Source organism: Camelina sativa, chromosome 10, assembly GCF_030686135.1.
Source record: "Camelina sativa cultivar CO46 ecotype springtype chromosome 10, ASM3068613v1".
Lineage (NCBI taxonomy): Eukaryota > Viridiplantae > Streptophyta > Magnoliopsida > Brassicales > Brassicaceae > Camelina > Camelina sativa.
In genome coordinates this window covers 9,728,324-9,753,170 of record NC_141889.1, presented here as the reverse complement: position 1 = coordinate 9,753,170, position 24,847 = coordinate 9,728,324, and the positions used below count along the sequence as shown (strand labels likewise).

The window sequence follows — 24,847 nt, the reverse complement described above, 5'->3', positions numbered from 1 at the left end:
ATCTTTGAACTTCAAGGCTTTTACTCAAAAATGCTGTCAAATTAATAATATTGAATACGGGTGAAAAAAAAAACTGATTTTTAGAGGGATAATACGCAAAATAAATAAATCAAGATGCATTATCTATATATTTACAAATTACAATTAGGGTTTGAGGATTTGAACATACGGATACAATTTTTATTTGGTTTAACATTAAATTAAACAAAAATATGTTAGTACATCTCTTCTCCTCTTATATAATCTGTGACTCTTGCAACGACAATGTCATATCTTGTAACTTGTGTTGTCTAATAATAATGTCTTCTTCACTACAGGTTTAAAGGAAAGCAAATTATTTTGTTACAACTGAAGAGATTTATTCCAAATACGTATCACAGTGTTGCCGACTAAAAAGAAGCAATCAAAAGGTTCTTAAGTGGTTGAAAGGTTTTGGGGTGCATCCAAGACTCCCTAGTTATACATTTTCAAAAATCCAAACCCTTAAATATAAACCAAACCTAAAGCATGTGTATAAATAAACATGTATGCCAAAATGGGGATCTTTTAATATTTTTCTATATCAAACCTATAATAAAATAGCTAATATCTTCCCAAGGAACTATCTCTAGTAGGCATTAGTTCATATTGAACAGACAGATTATGTTGAGTTCTCTAAGATCTCTCTAAGAGAAGAATCTGGTGATGAATCAGATAGACAAGACCGTGCAATCTTGTCTTTGCTATACGCTTTTTTGACATCGTTCTTCAGCTCGTTATATCTCATCCTCTTCTGTCTTCTCTCTTTAACAGAGCCTTTCTCCGGATGCGACATATCTGGGATGTCTTCGTCCATATACTCTTCCATGTACTTATCCAGAACCTCAGAACAAGATGGGAAATACCTCCGTCCTGTCTCAACTGCGTTGTTGGAACGGTTTTGAATCAGTCAAAATATGAGTTGAAGAGAACTTGAAAGTAAAAGTTCCTTTATAAGCATTTACCTGTTTTCATGAGTGCTTCCATACGTGTAAGCATTCTTTTCGTTTGCGCATAAGGCGTTTCATTTAAATCAACTTGACCCAAGTTTCCAGTTGTAACATTTGATGGAGGTGGGAAAACAAGACCTGTACACTCGCTTGTCCCTTCAACATTAGCAAAGTCCATAGCCACATCAGCTTCTGCTGGGAAGAACAACTGAGCAAGTCCCACTGCAATAATAACACATACAACAATGTTAATAACCATTCATCAAACCTTAAGCTATGAGACATATATACATCAAAGTGGGTCAATACCTCGCTTTTCTAAGTATAACAACCTCATTTGGAGATCCTCTGGCATCGAATGGGAACAAGTGGGTGTATCCCCACTAACCAATGGATTCCTTCTAATTTCCCTTTCCAAGATATCGATGCATAAGCGGTCTTTACTAGGTTCTTTCCTTGAGTTTTTGGTATGATAATCTTTTGGCATAGTGAGTCTCCTACATATATTAACAGCACTACGTCCATCAAACGTGAAATCCGAAGCATTAGCTCCTTTTTGAATAAGTGATATGATAATTGTTGGCTCTCTACGCATAGCAGCAAAATGAAGAACCGTATACCCCCGGGAATTTCTGAAATTCACATCAGCCATGTTTAGATCAAGAACCTCGGTCACAACTTTCGGATCACTGTAAGCCACTGCATAATGCAGACCATTGGCTTGGTCTAGTGTTATATCTGACTCAGTCAAAAGAAGCTTCACGAGTTCCAAATCATCTGAATCTAATGCCTTGAGTACTTTCCCGGTTCTCTCTAGCGTTTTATCCGCCACCTCGGGGACGTTCACTGACTTAACTCGAAGCTGTTTGATCTTATCTGATACTTCGGAAGGAAGCTCCTTTTCAATACAGAATCTATCTAAATCTGATCTCGCCACTCTCTCTATGCATTGATCAAGAAGCTGAGTCAAATCACAGTGAAACGCAACTAAGAGGATCGGTATAACATTCTCGACTAGTGACTTCTCAACATAGTTACAAAGCCTCCGCTGCAGACACATAAACATACACAACATCAAAATCTTACTGAATCAATAACAGATATATTAACCAAATGAATAAACAAACCTGCAACGATGACACCAGCTCTGGCATTTGAAACACATACGAAGCATACATCAACTCAACAGCAAAATCAATGGCGGGTTTACAAGAATCATGAGCACAAACTGTATCAACACAAGTGGAAACCTCGACAGGAAAAGACTTCAACCTCCCGGTATAGACATAGTTCAAGAAATGCAGAAACGCCTCGCGTCCCACATTTCCATAAGGCAACAGATCTTTCATCTGATACTTTGGTTTCTTCTCACTCTTTCCACTACTCTCTTTATCTTTCTTGAATAGATCAAGAAAAAACTTGCTCCTAGCAGCTAAAAGGCATCTATGAACACTCACAGGGTTAGCTTCTTCTTCAATGATGATCTCTGCGTCAGTATAATCACAATCAGGGTTAGTGAGAAGCTGGTCCAAGTTAGAGCTGAGCTTGATTAAACTCACAGCTTCAAGATTAGCAGCTGCGTGATGATTAGTTGTAACAAGAGGAAGAGGATTGGATAAGTGAGAAGATGTGAAGCTTATAGATGAAGATGGCTCCATTGCAGTTGCAGCCATTGTTTCCCCTCCCCTCCAGATTATATCACTCAAAGTCTCTGTTTTTTTAACTTCAAATCCCCAAGAATACAAAACCCCTAAATCTAAACCCAATGACAAGTATCAATCGAACAGTAATTGGATCAAAACGTGTCTGTGGTTTTTTTTTTTTGAGGTATGAACAATACAGACAAGATCATAGATATGAAATTAATCAAGCCCTGAAGAAAAGATCCGAACTTAACGAAAGAGCATTCAATGTTTCCAATGAATCAATGTGAAGAACAGAGTCAAAGTGAGAAGAAAAAGACCACCTTTGAGAAATGCTTCATAAAGTCAACGAAAATGGCGGATGAGAAAAAGAAGAAAACAACCTAATTGAATCTTGAAACATAAGGGAAAGAGCTGAATGAATGGGTAGACTTCAAAATCATAGCTTGATATCTTGAGAATAAGAAGAAGACGATCTCAGAACAAATAGGAGAACAAATCAGAGGTTATCTCTAAAGCTAAAGGTGAGAAATAACAAGACTGACTGGTCTCTGTCTCTCAATGTTAAGAAGAACAAAACAAAACAAGAATTCACTAATTTCTTGATTATACAACTATTCTTATAACGTGTCAAATTACTAATTTAACTGTATTCTTTGGAAGATAATGAAAAGAGAGAGCCTAAAAAAAAGACCAATTTTTTTTTTTCTTTTGGACAAAAAGAAAGACCAAATAAAATAGGAAAAGTCTTTGGATAACAATTTCACAAAAGAGCCAAATTCATCTCTCTAAATTTTCATGACGATACAAAAACCGTAAGCAGTGTCGTCAGCAGTTGAGGACGACTTGAGTTGGGGTGAAGTGGGTCGATGGCGTCTTAAAGTAACGTCAGCTTTGAAAAATATACACAAATTGAAAAGTAGATTGATAAGTACTAAGTAGGCCCCTCTATAATTTGAAGACAAAAAAAAAAAAAAAAAAAGTCTATTTGAAGTTTGCTGTATTCTATTAGAAGAACATAAATAGTAATTGAATATATCAAACTTTAACTTTAGTTACTTGGTATATATATGATGATAACTAAATTCATTTTGATTAATTTTTGAAAGACAATTGTTTTAGATTTAATATGTTTATTGATAAGTTCTGCTAGTAGTAATTTTTTGTGATGGTACAATAGATTATTTAATTGATTTCTATTAAATACAATTTTTTTGTGTGTTAAATTTTATTACATTTTTATAAAAAACATGTGATGGTACTATAGATTATTTAATTCATTTCTATTAAATACAACTTTTTTTTGTGTGTTAAATTTTATTACATTTTTATAAAACATCTTATTATCAAATTTAGCTACCGAGGAAAGAAACAAACACGAGTTAGAAAATAACATATTTTAATTAATCGGTGTAGTGTATGGTAGAAAGATTGTGGTCTGCTGGGAGGAGGATGTGCGTTCTAGTGGTGATTCTACTAAGAAGAAGATGATTTGGTGTGCTGAGATCGTACTTGAAAGACACAACGGGCAAGAGATTCGTGGGAAGGTTATGTGGTGTGACGTAAGCTTACAGTCCCCAAGTCATCTCCATACCGAAAACTTCTTGTTGCTACTGTTTGATGAGTCAACAACATATGAGCCATTGCTTTGAGTTCACTTTATATGTGGTAATATCATTTTATATTTGAGTTCTAAAGAACTGCACTCTGTCTTCTCTTCGTCACTCTGAACACACCCACACGTGAACGGTTCACAAACCTGATTTCGTAGGCTTTAAGTGTTTTTAATTAGCCTTAACGTTAAACGACATAACACCAAAAATAAGAACATACAAGTCCGTCAGGACGTTACCCTTCTTGCAGGATTTGTAGAATGATCAAACTCTCTTCTTTATAATTGCAAATAGTTTCATCACAATTTGTTTTTTGAGTTCATCAAGAATCTAAAACCCCCCTCCCAACAATTTCTTTCGAGAGCGAGATACTCTCGTTTGGCCGGCCTCTCAGAACCAAACCAAACCAAACCGAATCCTCAAAGCTATTAAATTACCAATTCTACTCCTTTCACTGGCTATTATACTCTTCATAGTAATCATCACTTATAACAGACACAAACCTCTCAAGCCAAGGAAGCTGATGAAGATCTTTCATTGCGGCTTCAACATACGATGACTCTGTACATGGCGGTGGGGACTGATAAGAAGTATGGTGATCACTGAGACTAAACCCTCCACCTGCTAAGAACCTTTGGATCAGAGCAAGCTGAGATCTTTCTTGCTCAGAGTAAGCGTCCATTACAGTTGGAATTGTGCTAAATGCGTCCCAAGCCCATTGCTCAACTTCTTGGATTGTGTTTTCCTCTACTGAGTTTTCTTGATCTTCTTCGTCATCGTCCCAAAAAGCGCATGTGCAACTCTGTTGCCCTTCTCTGTACTCTGCTCCACACGAGTAGCAAAACTCGTGCCCGCACCTGCGAAAAACACAGAGAGTTTTTGACATTTGCATGAGTTACAGAGTAAGAATCACAAAGCAAAGAACCTAATTTTGGAGGTTCAAACATGTGTAGATAAGGAAAAAAAATGTGTAGCTACAGATATTTATATGTGTCTTACCGGCAAGTCATGTGGTTGCAGCCTTGAGCAAGCTCAATCATTATACGGCATTGCTGACACCGTCTCCACCTCTTATACCTCGCCAAGCGATGCAATGTTATATCATCTGGATATCTTTCATCAACCGGAAGAATCTGAAACTCTTCACAGCTCATAGAAGCATGCCAAGGAACACCACAGTCCACACACACAAACCTCTCACAGACCGGACACTCCACACAGCAGCTATTCTCTGACTCATGAGTAGACGAGCTTGAGCTTGCCCTTCCTGATGATGGACATTCTTGCGGGTCTAACAGAAAAGAGCAATTGGGATATGGGCAGTAAATCTTGCCATTATTCTTACTACGCATGTTTGCTTCTTCGAATAGTTTGAAAGTAGCAACGGGCAGAAACGATTTGCATTCCGTGGCTAAGAGATAATGCTTGCATTGCACTTGAGGACACCTGATGGGAACTTCTGAAGACTGTACTTTCCCTTCGACAAAAGTTTTCATGCAATGGGAACAGAATTTGTGAGTGCACTTCAATGTTAGCATCATCTCAGACTGACGGTCTTCACAGCAGATCGAGCAGTTCTCAGTTGGCTTAGCCTCATCGAGGTTAGAAGAAACGATTCCTACCGCCACTTGAGCCAAGCTTAGAGCATCATCAAGATCACAGAAAGGAGCAAGCTTTAGAACAAACCCATCAAGGTTACTTGTTTTCTCCATTACCCTTTCTCTCAGAGCTACCAGAAGAGGGATCTCGAGCTGCTCCTCACGAGTTATCTGCAAAACCAATCCATATAAATACACTCAAACCTACAAAGAGATACGAAACCAATTGAAAGCAAGTCTCTTCAACAAGCTAGAAAGAAGAGAGACTTTACCTGATTAAAGAGCAATTCGGAATCGGTTACAGCAACCACAGAGCGGATATTATTCTGTAAAGCTACTCCAAGACCATCCATCAAAGCTAAATAGTTAGCTACAGACTCTTCAACATAAAACTCCAACTTCTTCTGAACCTGAATCAACTCAAAATCTCCTCTTCCCTCCAACACAACACCAATTCCCGAATAGCCAGAACCCGAGTCTCCTCTTTCGGATATCGAAACTCCTTTAAAGAACATCTTAACAGAGAAATCATCATCAAGTTCATCTTTTTTCTCTTTCTCCTCCTCCTCTGCTACTTTACCTGAGTCATCATCACTCTCCTTTAACCAAACTTCTTCATCACCACAACAGCTTCTAAACTCCTCCTCATCTCCTAAGTGATTCAATGGAAGAAGCTCCTCACATTCACAGGACACTTCTTGGTCTTCCATGTTTGGAAAAAAACCCAACTAAACTACAAAAAGGTAGAAACTTTCTTAACTTAGCAACAAACTAAAAGAAACCCAAATCGGATCTGTATCATCTAATCTCAACTCTACCATATACAGAGAAACGAAATGAGAAGAAAAAGAATGAACAGATCACTAAAACAGCTAATCTTAACGAAGTTATACATCAACAGATCAGCATAAATCAGAGAAGATTATAAAAAAAACAGCTCGATTTGTAGTTGACCCACTAACACCAACCAGACCCTCTCAATTATTTACATACGTTTTTAAGAGAGAAACCAAAAAAAAAAAAAAAAAGCTAATTTAATTTAGAAGATTTACTAATAAAACAAGATCGGTTGAAATTAAAGTAAATCATTGACCAAGAACATTAAAAACCCAGAAGGTTTCTCACCAGTGGAGGAGGGAGATTAACACTTCGAAAACACTAAGCTAACATCTTTAAAATCTCAGTTTTTATTTTCTTGACTAAAAAAAAAAAAAGTAAACTCTTGTTTTGGATTTTTCAACTGAGTTTTGTGGAGAGAAAGAGAAGAAGAAGAGGAATCATCGGTTGTTTTCTGAGTTTTTGTTCTCTCCTTCTTCGAATGGCGTAAGAGAAAAGTTTTGCTTTTTTTTTGTTTGTTTGTTTCTTTTTTTTTTTTTTTTTTTTTTTATATTTTCCTCAGTTTTGGCTTCACTTTGCTGTCATTCTCGTACTGTGTTGTAAGTTTTTACATTTTTTCCACAATGAAGTATCTCTTAATCCAATAAGTATTTTATTTATTAAAGTATATAATTAGGAATTTTAATAATTTGAACCTGTAATCGAATTGGATTAGAAGTCTCTGAGCATGAAGAATTATAGCTTAAGATATCAAAGTTAAGCACATGGGCTTTGTCTCCTCTCACTAGAGAAGAAATAAAAAAAAAGCTGTAGTAACTTCATATATAAATATTTATTTATTTTATTCTTTTTCTGACTTTTAACATCCAATAGTTATATTCCTTTCAATAAAGCTAAGCAATAAAAAAGAAGTACAAAAATGAAAAATTAAAATAATTATTTTTGCTGCAAGAGAAGACACTAAAGGACAGTTGTGGCAGCAAACAAGTTTGAAAATGGAGACAGCAATCATTACTCTTAATTATTTTAATTCAAATGGGAATTGTGAGACTTAGCTTTATAGCAGTGTTGTGTTGTGTTGGCCTCTGAAGAAACACTATTTACCATAGGCAAATTAACAAAACTGAGGTGGTTTACTTATATAATCAACTAAATTAATAGAACAAAAGAGAAATTCTAAAACTAGGGTAATCAATCTCTTGTCATTTTCTACTTTTCAATGTGCAAGCAATTTTCTTCTGAGGGTGGTGCAATATATGGGCCTACTGAGACAAACCAATGTGGCCCAATATCAAATAGATGAGCTGCTCAGATAGATATATTCTATGACTCGGCTTTATAATGTATTAGTGATTCCTAATTTGGTAATAACAAAAACCATAAACAAATTTTGTAGTAGGAATTAGCGACAAATGATGAACCAATGCATTTCAAAGCTAGTTCGATTTGTTTTTTTTACAGTAAAATAATACGAAACGTCATGTATCGTTCATTCGTTTGGCATGATCCACACCTTCCAGGCTTCTTCCACCGGTCCACCCGATGATTAATCAAAGATAAGATAATACAATTCGAATCTTTTCTATCTGATAATGTACGCACAGTAGAACTTCGATAAATTAATACTTGTTAAATTAATAAATTTATTCGGTCTCAAGATGGAATTAGTCTAATTTTAAACATAATTTGATAATATAATAAAATAATCATATTTTTGAAAATCCTTTGTAAATATATGGTCCCATCAATAATATAAATTAATAATTATATAAAATTATTTAAATATATGTATATATATACACATTAACTTTTATTTGAGTTTATTTTTAATATTTTTACTGTATTAAAATCTTTGAGTACTATCTTCAAAACATGATAATTGCTATTTTTATTTTAATTGGTTTTATAAAAATATTAATTATAACGATTAAATTTTATTTTTAAACTTTTTTTACCAAATTAAGAAAATATATTTTTAAATTAATAATTATTAATTTATCGAAAAATTAAAACCTCTATAAATTAATAAAATTTCATAATCCCGACATTATTAATTTATAAAGGTTTTACTGTACATACACACAATCAATAAAATCAGGATTCCGATTCTCTAGTGCTATCTTTTTTCTATTGATTTAATCCATTAGTTTATAAATTGACTTACCAAATCAGCACCGAGAGAACGAAGCCGGCAAATCTTCTATATAAACCAAACCAAAGACAAAACATTGATCTCATCCCACATCATACATTATTATAAAATAACAAATCTTATATACTAATGGCTACTACCAAACTATTCATGAAGCTCGTCTACATTCTCCTAATCCTGTTCACCTTCACCGTATCTCCGGCGATCTCAACCTCCGCTGAAGGTTGCGACAGCGGCTCGGACAATCCGTGCGTCGATAAAGCTAAGGCATTCCCACTCAAACTCGTAGCCATTGTAGCCATCCTTACGACAAGCTTGATAGGCGTAGCGTCACCTCTTTTCAGCCGTTACATTTCGTTCCTCCGTCCCGATGGCAATGGTTTCATGATTGTAAAATGTTTTTCTTCCGGAATCATCCTTGGAACCGGTTTCATGCATGTCTTGCCTGACTCTTTCGAGATGTTGTCATCGGAATGTCTTAGCGATTATCCGTGGCATAGGTTCCCTTTCGCTGGTTTTGTTGCTATGTTGTCCGGTCTAGTCACTCTAGCCATTGACTCTATTACCACCAGCCTTTATACTGGTAAGGACACAGTTGGACCAGTGCCTGACGAGTATGACATTGATCAAGAGAAGGCAATTCGAATTGTAGGCCACAATCACAGTCACGGTCATGGTGTAGTGCTAGCAACTAAAGATGATGGACAACTTTTGCGGTACCGTGTTATTGCCATGGTTAGTGCGTTTCCAAAATAAGATTAAACGGTCTTGAATTCAACGTAGTATTTTAATTCAAATCAGACATTGATTTATATTGCCATCTTTAAGCTAACTTGAACTTTATGAATAGGTATTGGAGCTTGGGATTTTATTTCATTCGGTTGTCATTGGACTATCTCTAGGAGCAACTAATGATGCATGTACCATTAAAGGACTCATCATAGCTCTGTGCTTCCATCACTTGTTCGAAGGAATGGGTCTTGGTGGCTGCATCCTCCAGGTACATTGTACATATATACATTTATTATGTAAAAAAAATATTCTCTCTTCTGAACCACATACACTTATTATATAGTATATAGTTTATATCAATTAAAAATTTACGTTTGTATGTATTTAATTTATGTAAACAGGCAGATTTTACAACTGTGAAGAAGATCTTGATGGCATTACTTTTCGCTGGAACAACACCTTGTGGTATCTTTCTTGGAATCGCATTGTCGAATATCTATAGAGATAACAGTCCAACCGCATTGATTACGATTGGACTGTTAAATGCTTGTTCGGCCGGAATGCTCATATACATGGCCCTCGTCGACCTTCTAGCTACAGAGTTCATGGGATCAATGCTCCAAGGCAGCGTCAAACTCCAGATCAAGTGCTTCGTGGCCGCTTTGCTCGGCTGCGCCGTAATGTCGATCGTTGCCTTGTGGGCTTAGACACTCTTTCAACAGAATTAATAAATTATTTAATTTGTTGTTACTTTCTAAGTTTCACCTTTGTACATTTGAGGGTTCTTTAAATTTTGATTCATTATTTTAATTTGTATACTGAGATATATTCACATGGCAATATATGGCATTGTTAGAGTTTGAAAGAATTTTATTTATGACAATGTAACATTATTAATAAGAATGTGATGTTTACTTTCTTCTTTGGGGCATGTATTAATTATTGAGGTTTGTTGATAGTCCATGCATGTTAGTTATAAAAGAGAAAAAGATAGGTCTGAAACTATAGTTACACGGATATGGCAATTTCAAAATACTCTTATCTTTAAATGGTTAGATTTAAACTTCAACATATTATATCAACATTTTAACATTAAGAACTCGTATCTAAAAGTACATTAAAATAATTAAACCAATAATAACAAATACAAAAAAAGAAACACATAAATTTGTACGTAAGGAATTGCTCAAACTAAAAAGCACACAGATTTGTAGGTATCCCTATTTCATTCCATCTCCAGTTAAGGACTTAATTTGTTAACAAAAAATCCATACAGGTTTGATTCCATACAACTAGTCATATCAAATACAGTACTTGTAAATTTCGAATCTCTTGAAACAAGGTGAACTGTTTCTTTCCAAAGATTTAAATTTATTAGCTTAAGAGTATACTTAAATCAATAAAAAATAGTTGAAGCATATCTAATGAGGCTTAATGTAGTTTTTAGCATTATGGTTGTCAAATCATACACACTTTTAATCTCTGGTTTTGAAAGTTTACGAATCGACACATAACCATTTTGTCACGTCGGTGGAGTATGCGTTTGGCACGTTTTTGTTTCGTGCTCGTCCAAACCATATGAAAACGTGGGAACTAAATCACACAAATTAATAATACAGTACTGTAAATCAAATTTGATGCATATTTCTTATTCATTCTTTAAAAAATAAAATAAAAATGCGAAAATTTTAACCGAAGTTGATTAAGTTATGAGGCATGCCGTGGAATATTGGGTACATACTCGGCATGGACAGTAATGAATATACTGGATAATGTAAAGCATTATCTTTTTCTATGATTTTTCTTTGTCAACTATTATGTTTTATTCTGATGATGATTACTTTTATGACAAACAATCTGATTAATTATTCCTTCTTCTATAGAACAGTGCAAAATAGATTCTTTCGGAACGACATGCAAAACAAAAAAGAATTCGTATTAATACATGAAAATTTTGATTGACATAAAACATTTACTGTATATCCCAAAAACTTACCCCTTCCCGAAAACTTAAGTTGTTTTATGCTTATTAAACCATGAAGAAATTCAATTCAAAATTTGAAAAATCACCTTCTTTTTTTTTTATTGACAGGCTGACAGCTGACAAATCACTTATATCAGTTATATGGTTTTTCATATATAGATAGACACATAGAAGTAACTATATTAATTGATAATGACATATGTACGATATGTAGTGTTTTTGGTGACTGGATTGCAACCATACACCGAGCACGAGCTCGTCACGTGTGATGTTGTGCTCGTAGCAATCCTATATAGTATTATTAACCTAACTCTAGAGCTTAAACTTAAATAGTGTACAAGATTAAAGTAAACGTTTGTGAAAGTTGACCTAATGCAGAACTGTAGAAGACGCATGGGGTTGACTTCGCGACCGCTCGGCAAACGGCATGAGGAATGCATTTAAACGATAATATAAATGTTAGTTTCGAACTTTTTTTTTCAAATCTAAAAACTCGAATGTATACGTAACTATATTCCTATTCTGAAAACTCGGAGATAATTAACATGATAAAACTGATTTTCCATCAAATTTGTTAAATGAACGTTGTTTTAAATAAATATACTGAAATAAAATCCAAAAACATACCATAGATTCTTTTCAAAAACATACAAGTTTTCATTTAGACATATCATATATTTTGTATAGAAGAAATAATATATAGTGGTTGTTACAAAACTAAGACGTTTTGACAGTTGACTAACTGAAACGCCTTATAATCTGTTGGTGAGCAATTGGTTATTATTGATATGTACCCAACATATAAACTATGTGCAAACAAAATAAATATAAGGAAACCGAATAATTGAGAATATGGTTCCATCAGGGCAGTGAACAATTACATGGACGTGTACGTGTACTCATCCGCTAAAGCCAGAACTCCAAACTACCAAATGCAAGAAAAATATATTTAAATAACTTATCAAAGGTTGATTATATAAATCTCAAAATTCCATGAATTTATGTGACTTAAGAAATAAATCTAGGTGATTTTCATATATAATTCTCTCATTACTATTTTTGAACTATTAATTACTTTACTTTCTCGTTTCACACCGGAAGCAAACGAGTAATCAATTACTACTTCTCTTTCTTCATCGAGAATAAATGGCATGGAAACAACCGGCACACATTACTATATAAACCGGCTCATCTAGTACGTCCAAAGACACAAACATTAAACAACCTAAACATACAAAACTCCAAGAACAAGAAAAAACAAAAAAAAAGACGAAACAGAAATGGCTTCAACTTCAACACTAACCATGAAAACAATCTTCCTCGTACTCATCTTTGTCTCTTTCGCAATCTCTCCAGCAACTTCAACGGCGCCGGAAGAATGCGGAAGCGAGTCAGCGAACCCGTGCGTCAACAAAGCTAAAGCTTTGCCTCTCAAAATCATAGCAATCGCCGCTATCCTCGTTGCAAGCATGATTGGTGTCGGAGCTCCTCTCTTTAGCCGTAACGTTTCGTTCCTCCAACCAGACGGAAACATCTTCACTATCATTAAGTGTTTCGCCTCCGGGATCATTCTCGGAACCGGATTTATGCATGTTTTGCCTGATTCTTTCGAAATGTTGTCATCTATATGTCTTGAAGAGAACCCGTGGCATAAATTTCCTTTCTCCGGATTTCTCGCTATGTTGTCGGGTCTAATCACTCTAGCCATTGACTCCATGGCCACGAGCCTCTACACAAGCAAGCACGCAGTTGGGATCGTTCCCCATGGTCATGGCCACGGTCCCGCAAATGATGTCACCTTACCAGTAAAAGAAGATGATGCCGCCAATGCACAACTCTTGCGATTCCGGGTCATTGCCATGGTTAGTACATATATATCTATGGAAATTTCAGGAAGCGGATATTAATTGACCTTATCATTTTAAATGATATATAACCGAATATCATTTTATTTTATTTTATGGATATATAGGTGTTGGAACTTGGGATCATAGTTCACTCGGTAGTCATCGGACTATCTCTAGGAGCAACTAGTGACACTTGCACCATTAAAGGACTCATTGCAGCTCTTTGCTTCCATCAAATGTTCGAAGGCATGGGTCTTGGCGGTTGCATCCTCCAGGTTAATATAAATGAAAATATAACTTTTCGTCAAATATATGTTACTCTATACACAAACATCTAATGTTAAAAATATTATTTCAGGCTGAGTACACGAATATGAAAAAGTTTCTTATGGCATTCTTTTTCGCGGTGACAACACCATTCGGAATAGCATTAGGGATCGCTCTATCAACGGTTTACCAAGATAATAGTCCAAAAGCTTTGATCACGGTTGGACTTCTCAATGCATGCTCCGCTGGATTGCTGATTTACATGGCGCTCGTCGATCTTCTAGCTGCTGAGTTCATGGGACCTAAGCTTCAAGGTAGCATCAAAATGCAGGTCAAGTGTTTAGTCGCGGCTCTTCTCGGGTGCGGTGGAATGTCTGTAATCGCCAAATGGGCTTAATAAATTCTTCGGATATTTTGGAATTGAAATCATGTGGATTTCATCGTCGAACTAAAAACCGTTTTAGGTTTATGTCTCGATTCTCTATCGGTTTTTTTTATCCCCCTTACAAAAGACTTGTGTCATTGCGTGGATCTATCACACTTTAAGGTACATGTCTTTTGGTAGATATGTAAATGTGATAGGTCCCGCGATTCATAGGTTTTTTATCTTCCTTTTTTTTTTTTGTCAAGGCAATATAGTTCATATCGATCGTGTAATCTTTTCGTATATCTCATATAAATAAATAAAACTTTTGTTGTTTGCAAGATAAAATAACATCTATTTTTTGCTATGTAATCTATATTCGGTAAAGCTGCATGTCAATACTTGGAACACTAATCATAATCACAGTCTATAAGTTTCTATGTTTACAACTAGCTAGGTATTGATTGGTCCATTGTCAATCACTTGCATTGCCCACCATACTGCTTTAATTATCAAATTTATCATGTATTACAGTACTACTAGCTAGCTGTTGATTCTGCAAGTTGATTTTAGAATTTATTTGAAAATTTGTTCGAACCGGTTCAGTTGAATGAATGAATATATCTACCAGTTGAACCAATGCGTTAATACATCCTAGTATTCATATAAATGAAAAAAAACTGTGGTTTTTATGTTAAGACCGAATGGTTTATTGGTTTAGCTAGAAATCTAGTTGTTTAATTATTATTATTAAAAAAAAAAAATCAAAGTCAAAGTTCAAACTTCAAACAAACAATAGCCAAATAGAAATCTAGATTCAGTCGGTTTCCAAACCGACGGCCAGACCGAAGTGGTGAACCGCACCTTGTCAGCTTTACTAAGAGCCACACTTGGGAAAAACATGAACAATTGGTTGGAGTGTATTCCATTCATTGAGTTCGCCTACAACCGCACCGTTCACTCGGCCACCAAGAAGACGCCATTTGAAGTAGTCTACGGAGTAAATCCGCTAACACCTTTGGACCTTACCCCTATTCCGCAAGCCAAAGATATCAACTACGAAGGATTATAAAAGGCTGAATTCGTTAAAAGGATACATCAGAAAGTCCGGGAAAACATCGAAGCATAGACCAAACAATACGTGAAGCACGCCAACAAAGGAAGGAAGGAGATAACCTTCGAGCCGGGAGAATGGGTTTGGCTGCATATGCGCCAAGAGAGGTTCCCTAACCTAAGGAGTTCAAAGCTAGCACCTTGCGGGGATGGACCGTTTAAAGTTTTAGAAAAGATCAACAACAATGCGTACCGCATTGACTTGCCCGGTGAGTTTAACGTAACTCCTACGTTTAATGTTACTGATTTAACTCGTTTTGATGTAGGAGATCAAGTTTTGAGGTCAAAACTTTTGAAGAGGGTGGGAGTTACGTTTTGATTTAACTCTTACGGCCCATATATGAAGTCAGCCCATTTTGTGAAGTTATTAACTGTTACAACTTACAACCATAGTACGACAACAATCGCATGATGTGCGATTTTTGTCTTAAAACCGCTATTAAGCATCTGTAGAGTCTCAAAACTCTACAAATAATGTGCTTCACTTGAATTGAAGCATTATTTATTCTGATCCAAGTTTTATGAGGTTTTTTTTTTCTTTTGTCTATACATAATCACCCGGGCCGGCTCGTAAAGCTAGGCAGCAGATAAATATAATAAACTTTAGGGGCATCATATTTTTGAAAACTAGGGTGGTGTAGTGGTAAAAGCCTCCATTACACTGTTAAAGGTAGGGGTTCAAGCCTAGCTAGTGTATTTATTTAGAAATATATTTTTTTCTTTGTTTAGTGTTAGAAAAAAAAAATTTTGCTTCAGGCAGCCATATAACTTGCGCCGGCCCTGTACATAATACATGCAACGCACATGATATGATCCAAACCTGAGATATTTATTTGCACGACAACGATAATGACTATGCAATATTTTTAGTCGGATGAAGAAATATGATTCTTTTTGATTCATACATCTTTTGGGCGGTTGGAAACACACGTAAGGTGCTCTGTTTTCAAAGCTCTCACGAGAATTCGAATGTCATGTAATAAGAATTATATATAGCATACTGCCAAATTAGCATATATAAACCCAAAAAAAAAAAAAAAAAGACAATACTGCCAAAATTAACATATCTTACTAAAGTTCTATAATTTTATTTCCAAAGTTCTATTGAGTTCGAGAGGAAAACAAAACTGTTGAAAGCTTAATTATACTATTAATAAGTAGGACTTTCGTTATATATCAATAATTCTTTCAAAATTTATTTTGCGAAAAATAATGGAGCGTGAGAAAGGGCCAAGGAAGAGGAAAACCAACGATTTTGGAAGAATATGACCATTCACTTTAAATGTCTTGTCTTCAGATTCTCTTATCTATGTCTTCAGTAAACTTTAGGCAAAGTAGTGCCTGTTATAACAAAGGTACAAATTTGTGTAAACATATCAGAGTATGTAGAGGCTTGTGATCATGGAATCAGTGGATAGAGTGCTAGACCCGATAAAATAGCAATAAATTAGCTAGAGAAAAACTTGTGCCACCACTAATTCTCGTTTTAATATCTTGAATAAAAACCGTAAATCAACAAATTTCAGTTCAACTGATCCAAAGCAATGCTACGGGTCTAGTCACTCTAGCCATTAACTCCATGGCTACGAAAAGTAATTTCACAATTTACCGAAAGTATGCGATCATCTTGGGTACTGGTTTTACATGATTCTCTTTTGATATGTTGTTGTCGTGTGCTTTGTAATACGGATCCTCTCAAAACTATTTAAATCAGGTGCAACACCTGTCCTTAAACCAAAAAAATAAAAAAAAACTTTCGAGGTTTAAGTCTTTGATGAGGACATCCCAACTGAACCGGATGGTCCAACAAAACCGGACAAAGAATCTAAACCGGAAGCACCACAAGTCTTTGATGGAGCCATAACAAGACAACGAGCTAAAGTGCTTCAACACAAGTTCAACAAGTACGTGGAAAAACTCATGGAACAAGTCAGCTCATCACCACCTCCACATGAGCCATTGGGTCGAGCTATTTTCTCTACAATTCAAGACCAACATGAAGAAGACGTTGCACCACCTTCCACCGTGAGTCGTGACCTGGATTCAGTTCGGAGTGACTTTTGGCCACTGGTGGGCTCGCAGGCCCAAGCCCACAACTTCCTTGTGATCAACATAGAGGATGCATGAAGACTACGAGAACGTCTAGAACCAAGGCTTGGTGAACAAGCTCAAGACTTTGCTTCATTATCGATCTGTGAAGGTAAGTTTTTGAATTATTTCCATTTTTTACTTTAATGAGTTTATTGCTTTGATTTTGCAGGATTAAATTAGCCATATTTAGTTATTTCAATGAAGACTGTTGCACAATAAACTCTAGAGTCTAGAGTATTTTTTTATTTTAATTTTTGTATTTTTTTTTGTATTTTTTTATTATTTTCTTTTCTTCTTTCTTGTAATTGCCTATAAAGGGCACCGTGTATCATTATTTTTTTGGACGATGAAATAAAAATAAGAACTTTCTTTTAAGCTTGCCCTAGTTTGCGCAGCCGCTTCGTTCTCAGCTTTGTCGTGACCCGATACTCCATAGCTAGAGAACCTTTGTGTTTTATCACGAGAATCTCGCAGCTCGTGTGGTGCACCTCGTCTTCCCCAGGTTACGTGTTTGTTCGTGGTTTGGAGGCTTGAGCAGCTTGTCCCTTAACCACTCCTTCCTTGGTTCGAGAAGTTTGGCGACGAAACCGGATCGTACGTTATGTGTTTGTTCGTGGTTTGGAGGCTTGAGCAGCTTGTCCCTTAACCACTCCTTCCTTGGTTCGAGAAGTTTGGCGACGAAACCGGATCGTACCAGCCGAGTTAGCTCGAGCTTGTATCAGTCTTTGATATTCTATGATATACAAAAAAATTGCGTGGTTAAAATGAGAATGGTTGGATGATTGCTTCCTCTTGTCATTCTCGAGCTACTCCAACGCTAAGGGTATAATATCAAATATAGTGCAAATATACTTCAACCAAAAGGTAGAACATATACTATTTTTTTTTTTTAGTGTTTTATGAACATTATTACACTATACTTAGTATAATACTGTTCATGAAACACTTGAAAATAAATATTTGTTTATTATATTTTTAATTTAAAAATGAACTTAAATTGTTGTTTGTCCTCTAAAAGACAAATGTATTACCAAAATTTATAAAACTATTTTATTAAATTTAATAATATGAGCTATAAACTATAATTAATATAATATGAAAAAATAATTCATATAATTTTTAAAAAAATAAATACCAAATTGATTAAAATTTTTAAAATCATATTAAAGTTAAATAAAATACTAAAAACATAACATTATAAAATTAATGTTTATCAAACTATTTTTTTTTTTAATGAGAATCTTAAATCAAAACTTTTGCTGTTTTGGTTGGTGATGGAAAAAAAGTTGAGATACCAAAATACTAAATTTAGTGTCAAAATTTGGTATTTTGGTGTTTTATGGTTGGATTTTCTCTTATGCATCTATCACACTATAACACACCTCTTTGGTAGATTTGTAGTGGGAATTGGTCACACGACTCATGGTATTTGTATGTTCCTTTTTCTTCTCAAGACTCAAGGTAATTTTGCCGTGTGATGTTTTTTTCCATCTCTCAAATCTAGAGTACCAATAATTAAGAAATCTAAAGCATAATAGATGGTGATTGGAAAAATTAGGACAGCCCATTTGAGAAGTCGGCCTTTTTACAGAATCATTCAACTTAGTGAATTTTGTTTTTTGTGTTAATTGGATAATCGGATCTTCTGGTTTATGGTTTCTTTTTTTTTTTCTGTTTAATATTTATATATTACTCGCATATAGCTATAATTTTTGTCAATCATTTTCCGGGAAGTAAAGTCGATTGTGCTAAAAAAATCTGTAAAAGTAGAATTATACTCTCTAAGTTTCATAATACAGGATGTTTCAAAAAGATTTTTTGTTTCATAATATAGGATGTTTTCAAGTTTTTATGCAACTTTTAAAATAATTATTTTATATTATATAATATTATTTTTAATTAGTTGGACTTTTTAAAAGTAAATAATTCTTAATCTGCGTGTTTTTAGTTTAAATCCTATATTTTGAGACGGAATAAGTATTTGTTTAACATTTAGTGATATGTATAAAATATGATTTTTATGTTTATATATCCCACTAACTTTATTTTGTTTTTGAGTATATGTTTATGTCAGGAAGTGATGTATTCCAAAAAACAAGTTTGATGTGCATAATTCTATTTTTGGGTTGTATGTTTGATATTATTCTAAATTAAACGATAATTATCATTTGAAAAAGGGTTAAAGATCTAGGTATTTCATTTAAATTTTATAAAACATCAAATATTGGAAAAGCTTTATAAATTTGACATTAAAATATATAAACAAATTAAAAGATAGGGTTAGGTGACATTAACATAGAACTTTGGGTGAGGGTAATAAATAACTATGTTTGTATATAGTAGGGGCATGGCCCAAAAAAAAAAAAGAAGCAAGTATGGGGAAGAAACGAAGACATGGAACAATGTGATTTCAACTCTCTCTTTAAATAATTTATGTACGAATGATCTCAGAGTCGTACCAGTTTCATTTTGGCGACTATTTATGTACGTGCCATATAATCCAAAATTTTTAATTAATTTTTGGTATATTCTAAGGGAAATTATAGACTAAATTATTAGATAGAGACATGGTAACGTTTCTTGGACGCAATCATCGTAACTCGTGAATTCACACATCGTATTCATCGTTCTAATTTCGTTTACAGAATTAAATATATATAGTTTCAATAAAACCCATTTTAGTGGGGGTGTTGTATTTTGTCTAGACATGCACTGCACATGATATGATCCGAATTTGAAATATTTATTACACGACAACTATAATGACTATGAACTGAAAATGTCGTTGAGGCAATCGAATTCAGACTATTTCTTTTTTTTCATTTTCATTGTTTATCTTAATTTTGATAGCGAAGTATGATTCTTCTGGTTTCATTTATTTTTGCGGGGTTGGAAAGATAGAAGATACTGCCAAACTGCAATATTATAATATCTATAGATAATTTTTTTCAATATATATCGACATTCTAAAAGTCATTAAAAAGGAGTTAGATAATTCAAAACTCATGTGATCAACTTCGAGAATAAGCAACCAAACAACGGTGCAACTTAAAAAGAACTCGGGAATAATTACTTTTCAAAACAAATTTCGAATCGTTTGAATTCATTATATTAAGTCTTTTTTCACAAAATTATATTCTCTTCGACTTAAATTATTTAGTGATTTTTTTTTAATTTTTTTTACAATTTTCAGTTTTGGATTCCATTGAAGGATCGTAAGAAATTAAGAATTAACGAAAAACTAATTTATAGCCAGTAGTTACAAAAAGACAAGAATCAATTTGCTATTTCTTTGCGACTTTAAATCCTAACGAAGAATAACTACAAAATAAATTAAATTGTAACGAACGAAAACAAAAATGGTCAAGAAGACATGTTAACATGCACACTAGCGTTCATGACCATATCACAAACCGGACAAGTTCGTAACAAAGCCGAACCACCACAAACTGTACACAAACACAAATGACGACATGGTAACACCAACACACTTGCTTCTCTCTCACCGCACCGTTTACAACCGCCACTAACCGCCGTAACCGCTTCAGCACCACCACCATCACCGCAGCTTCCACAACTCGATTCCGCATCATCTTCTACAGCGGCTGAAGCGGTTGGAAACGTTTCGAGTTGAGCAAGAACATGGTCTAGGTTTGTCCGAAGATTATTAGCGTTTGCTTCGTTGGTTTGAGCGATATCGCGCCAAATCTGATTTTCCACGTAAAGACTCTTCACACGCTCTTGTAAAACCCAATTAAGGTTCCTAATACGTACGATTTCGTCGTCTTTCTCTTTTAACTTCTTGGTTATAGCGTTTTGAACCGCAGACGCAAACATCCGCGTTTGCGTTTGTTGCCTAGCTTCAATCTCTATTCTAAGCTTCTCTGTTTGCTGCGCTACGAACCTATCGATCTCCGTCTGTTGTTGGTTTTGGATCTGAGATACGAACTCAGCGTTTATCAATGACAACGGCGAGGATGAGTCAAACGCTACGGACCTCCGTTTGACCGCAGACGCGAACTGAGCGTCTGAGTCGCGGTATTGAAAATCACGCGGGCGTTTTGTAGACGTTGGAGGAGCAGTGAAGTTGTAAGAAGTGTTGACGTTAGCTTTTGCAGCTAAAGGATCAACGGTGAGAGAGTTTCCGGTTATTAACGGAACTTCGCCGCCGGCGAGATTAAACTCGCCGTGATTCATGTTTTGTTGGAATTTAACACAATCTCTGCAAATATAACACACACAAAACGATTATTAAAAGGAAAAAAAAAGATAGAGAAAATTTTGTTTACAAAAAAAAACAAAAATACAGATTATTATTTACCTGTTTGATGATATTAACTGAGAGAAAATGTTCGAGTGATGAGCTTCAACAGCCATTGTTGTTAAAAAGCTCCGAGAGATTCTGAAAACAAAGAGAGAGAGAGAGAGAGAGAGAGAGAGAGAAAGAAGAGGGAGGAGGAGTTGTGGCGACTGGTGAAGAAATCTATGGGATTGGCTTTTATTTAAGGGAGAGAAAAAGTCAATATTTTCACTTTTTTTTCTATAAATACACATTTATTGTTTTTATTTTGAATAATTATCAAGTCAAATAAAATATTGATTTTTATGGTTATGATTACCATATATGTTTGGAAATTCAAAAGTTTTACTGAATTATATGCTAATAAATTATAAATATTGGCAAAGACAATTTATGTGCTTAAATAGAATGTGGAATTAGAAAAAAGCCAAAATACATTGCTTTTTCAAAAACAAATTTAATCTGCATATACAACTATCTTTCTTGAATTTCGCAATATTGGGCCTGTAAAAAGTAATTTTTTTTGTCATATTTCTTTCTTTTTAATTGATGCACTCATGTATGTTTCCTTAGCAACAGCCACATAAACGTAGGTAACAGTGAACTTGACTAGTCAAAGCACCATTATATTATCAATATATTTATAATATTATTTTCCCAATATAAAAATAATATATACACACATAGTATATTTTATTAACAACAAATCAATGTTGGTTTAACTCGGCTAATTAATGACACAATATTAACATTAGCTATTAGATTTTATTTAATGGTTCATCTTTTTTTTTGTATTTATTTTAAAACTCAAAAGATAAAAATAATTAAAATGTGCAAAGCTGTATTTCCATTATAAAAAAAAATAAGAAACATTTGTAAAGCTGTTTTCTCTAAAAAGAAAAGAAGAAAAGATATGTAGTTCACTGTATTTGTGTTTAGATACATTCCAATTTAACCTCTCTTTAGTCAAACCATATCTATCTTATCAATGTCTCCTTTTTTTGTGATAACTGTAATTAAATTTCATAGATTTTCAAACATGCAAAACTCTTTTCATTTTTCAGTTTTTTTTTTTATTTAAAATTTAAACCATCCCCATGATAAATTTTACCATGCTCTCAAATTACTTTCTAACATGTGGCAAAAGCTCTGCTTTATGTTTGCCATGTCATGTTCCACCGTGGCATATCCAAGACTTTCATCATATATACTTTATAACAATTCCGTGATTTATCTTTGGATCATTTAGATTTTAGCTACGATGAAATACTTTGAGGCACAAAACATTACTCCTATTTCTTAAATACAAGTTACTAATTATGTTTATTAATCTTTTTGTGGTAACTGGTAAAGTTGCACGTGCGAAACGTGTGGGGTCATGATGTAAAGATTGAGGCCACGTCGAAGTGGGACCAAGAGAACCTTTTTGTGTCATATCTTCGTGAAATTATCAATAACCAAAGAAAAAAAAAAAGAGATTATAAATTGTTTCGGTACCACCAATTTTGTTTGCTTCTTGACTTGTCGTCTCGTCGCTTTTAATTTGTTTATAGTATTTATTAGTTTTCCGATTTTAATGCAAAATGTAAAAGAAAAATAAAAATGGGAATCATTCGATAATGTTTATATAGTACGGACAAGTAGGTCTTGTAAGTGAGAGTGATATCTTGGGTCATTGGTTGTGGGACACGTCGACCATAAGCAAAAAAGACTTTTCCTTTTTTTTTTTTCATTTTCATGCGTCTCCCTCTCTCTCTTTATTTTTGTTGTTAATATATATACCCACTGTCTAAACGTTATCTTGATGCGAATCTAATGTTTTTCATACCAGCTTTTTATGTATCAATACATATTATGTTTTGTCGATGAGTGATTTGTCGAAAATATCGGTGAATGATGATAACGTTATGTTAGGACATCTGGACATAGCATATCATTCGTTTAACGATAACATAAGTAGAAATACAAATATTTAATTTCGTTATACCATTTGATCTACCTTTTTAATCTGATATACTAATCATGCTATATTGTTTACCAGTAGGTTCAGTCTTTCTCAATATAACATCGCATGCATCTTGCTTGAATCGACAACATATTACTGTAGTTATAAATATTTAGATTTTATGTGTGGTAACTGTTTTACCACAGATTTTATTATTATTAAAAAAGCAAATTGCTATAAGACCTAAAAACTGGATTGTTTTCCTTAACATAATAATACTGAACAGTGCTGAGGATAAGCCAACTCGTAGAAAAAGACATCTTCGGTTGTCTTTTTCTTTCTCAACTTCATTTGTATTATATATCTTGTCGACATATTCGGCTGTCTATATAATTCTCGACTTTTTGCTCAAATGTCAGCAACTACGCCTAACATCATCAGTATGCTGAACCTTGTTCAGAGCTTTTATCATTTTTAAATAGACTTATTTGTCCCATTATACGTTTTCAAATTCATTTTCAATTTATATTCTATATGTGGATTTGTAATAATAATTATTGATTTCATAAGTTAGACAGACGAGCAAGATAGATGTGGTTGTGGACATACGTGGCCGAGTTCATGCTTTGAAGGAAACGTGAGGAGATGGAAACAAATATTAGTTAGTATAAAAAATTAAACAACTAGTGTGAATTGAATTTTAATCTTATATATCTATCTGTATATATACATTGATTCTTTCAGTTGAGGATAAGTTACGCAATTATGTTTCTCAACTATTTTTCCTTTTTAGTTATTAAAAGATATTGATCCAAAATCCAAATTAGTTTTCCAAAATTATAAGAAATTAAATATTTTACTATATAAAATGTTTGTAGTGACTATTAAGAAACGACAACAATTTTTCCTTAGATAATCGAATTTGATATATGATTTTGACAACTTGAAAGTTCTCAACCCATTCGAACAAACTAATTCAAAGACCAAAGAAAACTAGTATAGAACAATTCTTATTTTCTCTACTTATATTAGATTGTCCGATCCCTTTTACAGTTAAGCCTTTTCATTTATTTTTTTATTTTTTTTTGTTTTATATGCTATGTGTTATACTTTCTCTTTATTTACAGATAACGACATTTACATTTGCATTCATATTACATAAGAGACAAGGAAAAATGCGGAAAGAAAGTGGAAGGAACGACATATACATACATATAAACTTTTGAAAACTCGAATTGGTCCATCCTTATCAGCACCAACTACTAGTAGGTGTCAATCAGATTGATCCACCCACGCTCGGTCTATCACGGGTTTAACGGATGACACATATTAGGTCTATTCTGTTTTTGAACTTAATTCTATTCACGGGTCAATTGTAATTACTTTCATTAAT

The 24,847-nt window shown here is 34.1% G+C and overlaps 5 protein-coding genes across 9 annotated transcripts; 2 read left to right on the top strand and 3 right to left on the bottom strand.

The window, feature by feature from the left end:
- Nucleotides 1-337: 337 nt before the first annotated feature.
- Nucleotides 338-3,459, bottom strand: LOC104718343 (regulatory protein NPR4). Of its 3 annotated transcripts, none has more exons than XM_087469659.1 (5): nt 2,528-3,393; nt 2,096-2,454; nt 1,278-2,016; nt 984-1,190; nt 338-900 (listed from the first exon to the last, which is right to left on the bottom strand). In XM_087469659.1, the coding sequence occupies exons 2-5, from the start codon at nt 2,315-2,317 to the stop codon at nt 641-643; spliced, it is 1,428 nt and encodes a 475-aa protein (XP_087325785.1). In that variant the 5' UTR covers nt 2,318-2,454; nt 2,528-3,393; the 3' UTR covers nt 338-640. The 3 variants fall into 3 exon arrangements, with proteins under 3 accessions (XP_087325785.1, XP_087325786.1, XP_087325784.1); XM_087469660.1 differs by having other exon boundaries at nt 2,935-3,207; XM_087469658.1 differs by having other exon boundaries at nt 2,096-3,459.
- Nucleotides 3,460-4,485: 1,026 nt separating this feature from the next.
- Nucleotides 4,486-7,292, bottom strand: LOC104718342 (E3 ubiquitin-protein ligase RSL1). 3 transcript variants are annotated; one of them, XM_010436068.3, is made up of 4 exons: nt 6,948-7,292; nt 6,095-6,555; nt 5,224-5,993; nt 4,486-5,081 (listed from the first exon to the last, which is right to left on the bottom strand). In XM_010436068.3, the coding sequence occupies exons 2-4, from the start codon at nt 6,530-6,532 to the stop codon at nt 4,676-4,678; spliced, it is 1,614 nt and encodes a 537-aa protein (XP_010434370.1). In that variant the 5' UTR covers nt 6,533-6,555; nt 6,948-7,292; the 3' UTR covers nt 4,486-4,675. The 3 variants fall into 3 exon arrangements, with proteins under 3 accessions (XP_010434370.1, XP_010434371.1, XP_087325546.1); XM_010436069.3 differs by having other exon boundaries at nt 6,095-6,550; nt 6,948-7,284; XM_087469420.1 differs by lacking the exon at nt 6,948-7,292 and having other exon boundaries at nt 6,095-6,845.
- Nucleotides 7,293-8,895: 1,603 nt separating this feature from the next.
- Nucleotides 8,896-10,465, top strand: LOC104718341 (fe(2+) transport protein 2-like). Its single transcript, XM_010436067.2, has 3 exons — nt 8,896-9,546; nt 9,662-9,811; nt 9,945-10,465. Exons 1-3 carry the CDS (start codon nt 8,941-8,943, stop codon nt 10,248-10,250), a joined length of 1,062 nt encoding a protein of 353 aa, XP_010434369.1. The 5' UTR covers nt 8,896-8,940; the 3' UTR covers nt 10,251-10,465.
- Nucleotides 10,466-12,724: 2,259 nt separating this feature from the next.
- Nucleotides 12,725-14,353, top strand: LOC104718340 (fe(2+) transport protein 1). The gene is made up of 3 exons (XM_010436066.3): nt 12,725-13,389; nt 13,500-13,649; nt 13,733-14,353. The coding sequence occupies exons 1-3, from the start codon at nt 12,808-12,810 to the stop codon at nt 14,036-14,038; spliced, it is 1,038 nt and encodes a 345-aa protein (XP_010434368.2). The 5' UTR covers nt 12,725-12,807; the 3' UTR covers nt 14,039-14,353.
- Nucleotides 14,354-20,439: 6,086 nt separating this feature from the next.
- LOC104718339 (E3 ubiquitin-protein ligase BOI-like) lies at nt 20,440-21,883 on the bottom strand. Its single transcript, XM_010436064.3, has 2 exons — nt 21,531-21,883; nt 20,440-21,431 (listed from the first exon to the last, which is right to left on the bottom strand). Exons 1-2 carry the CDS (start codon nt 21,761-21,763, stop codon nt 20,573-20,575), a joined length of 1,092 nt encoding a protein of 363 aa, XP_010434366.2. The 5' UTR covers nt 21,764-21,883; the 3' UTR covers nt 20,440-20,572.
- Between the last annotated feature and the right edge of the window lie 2,964 nt (nt 21,884-24,847).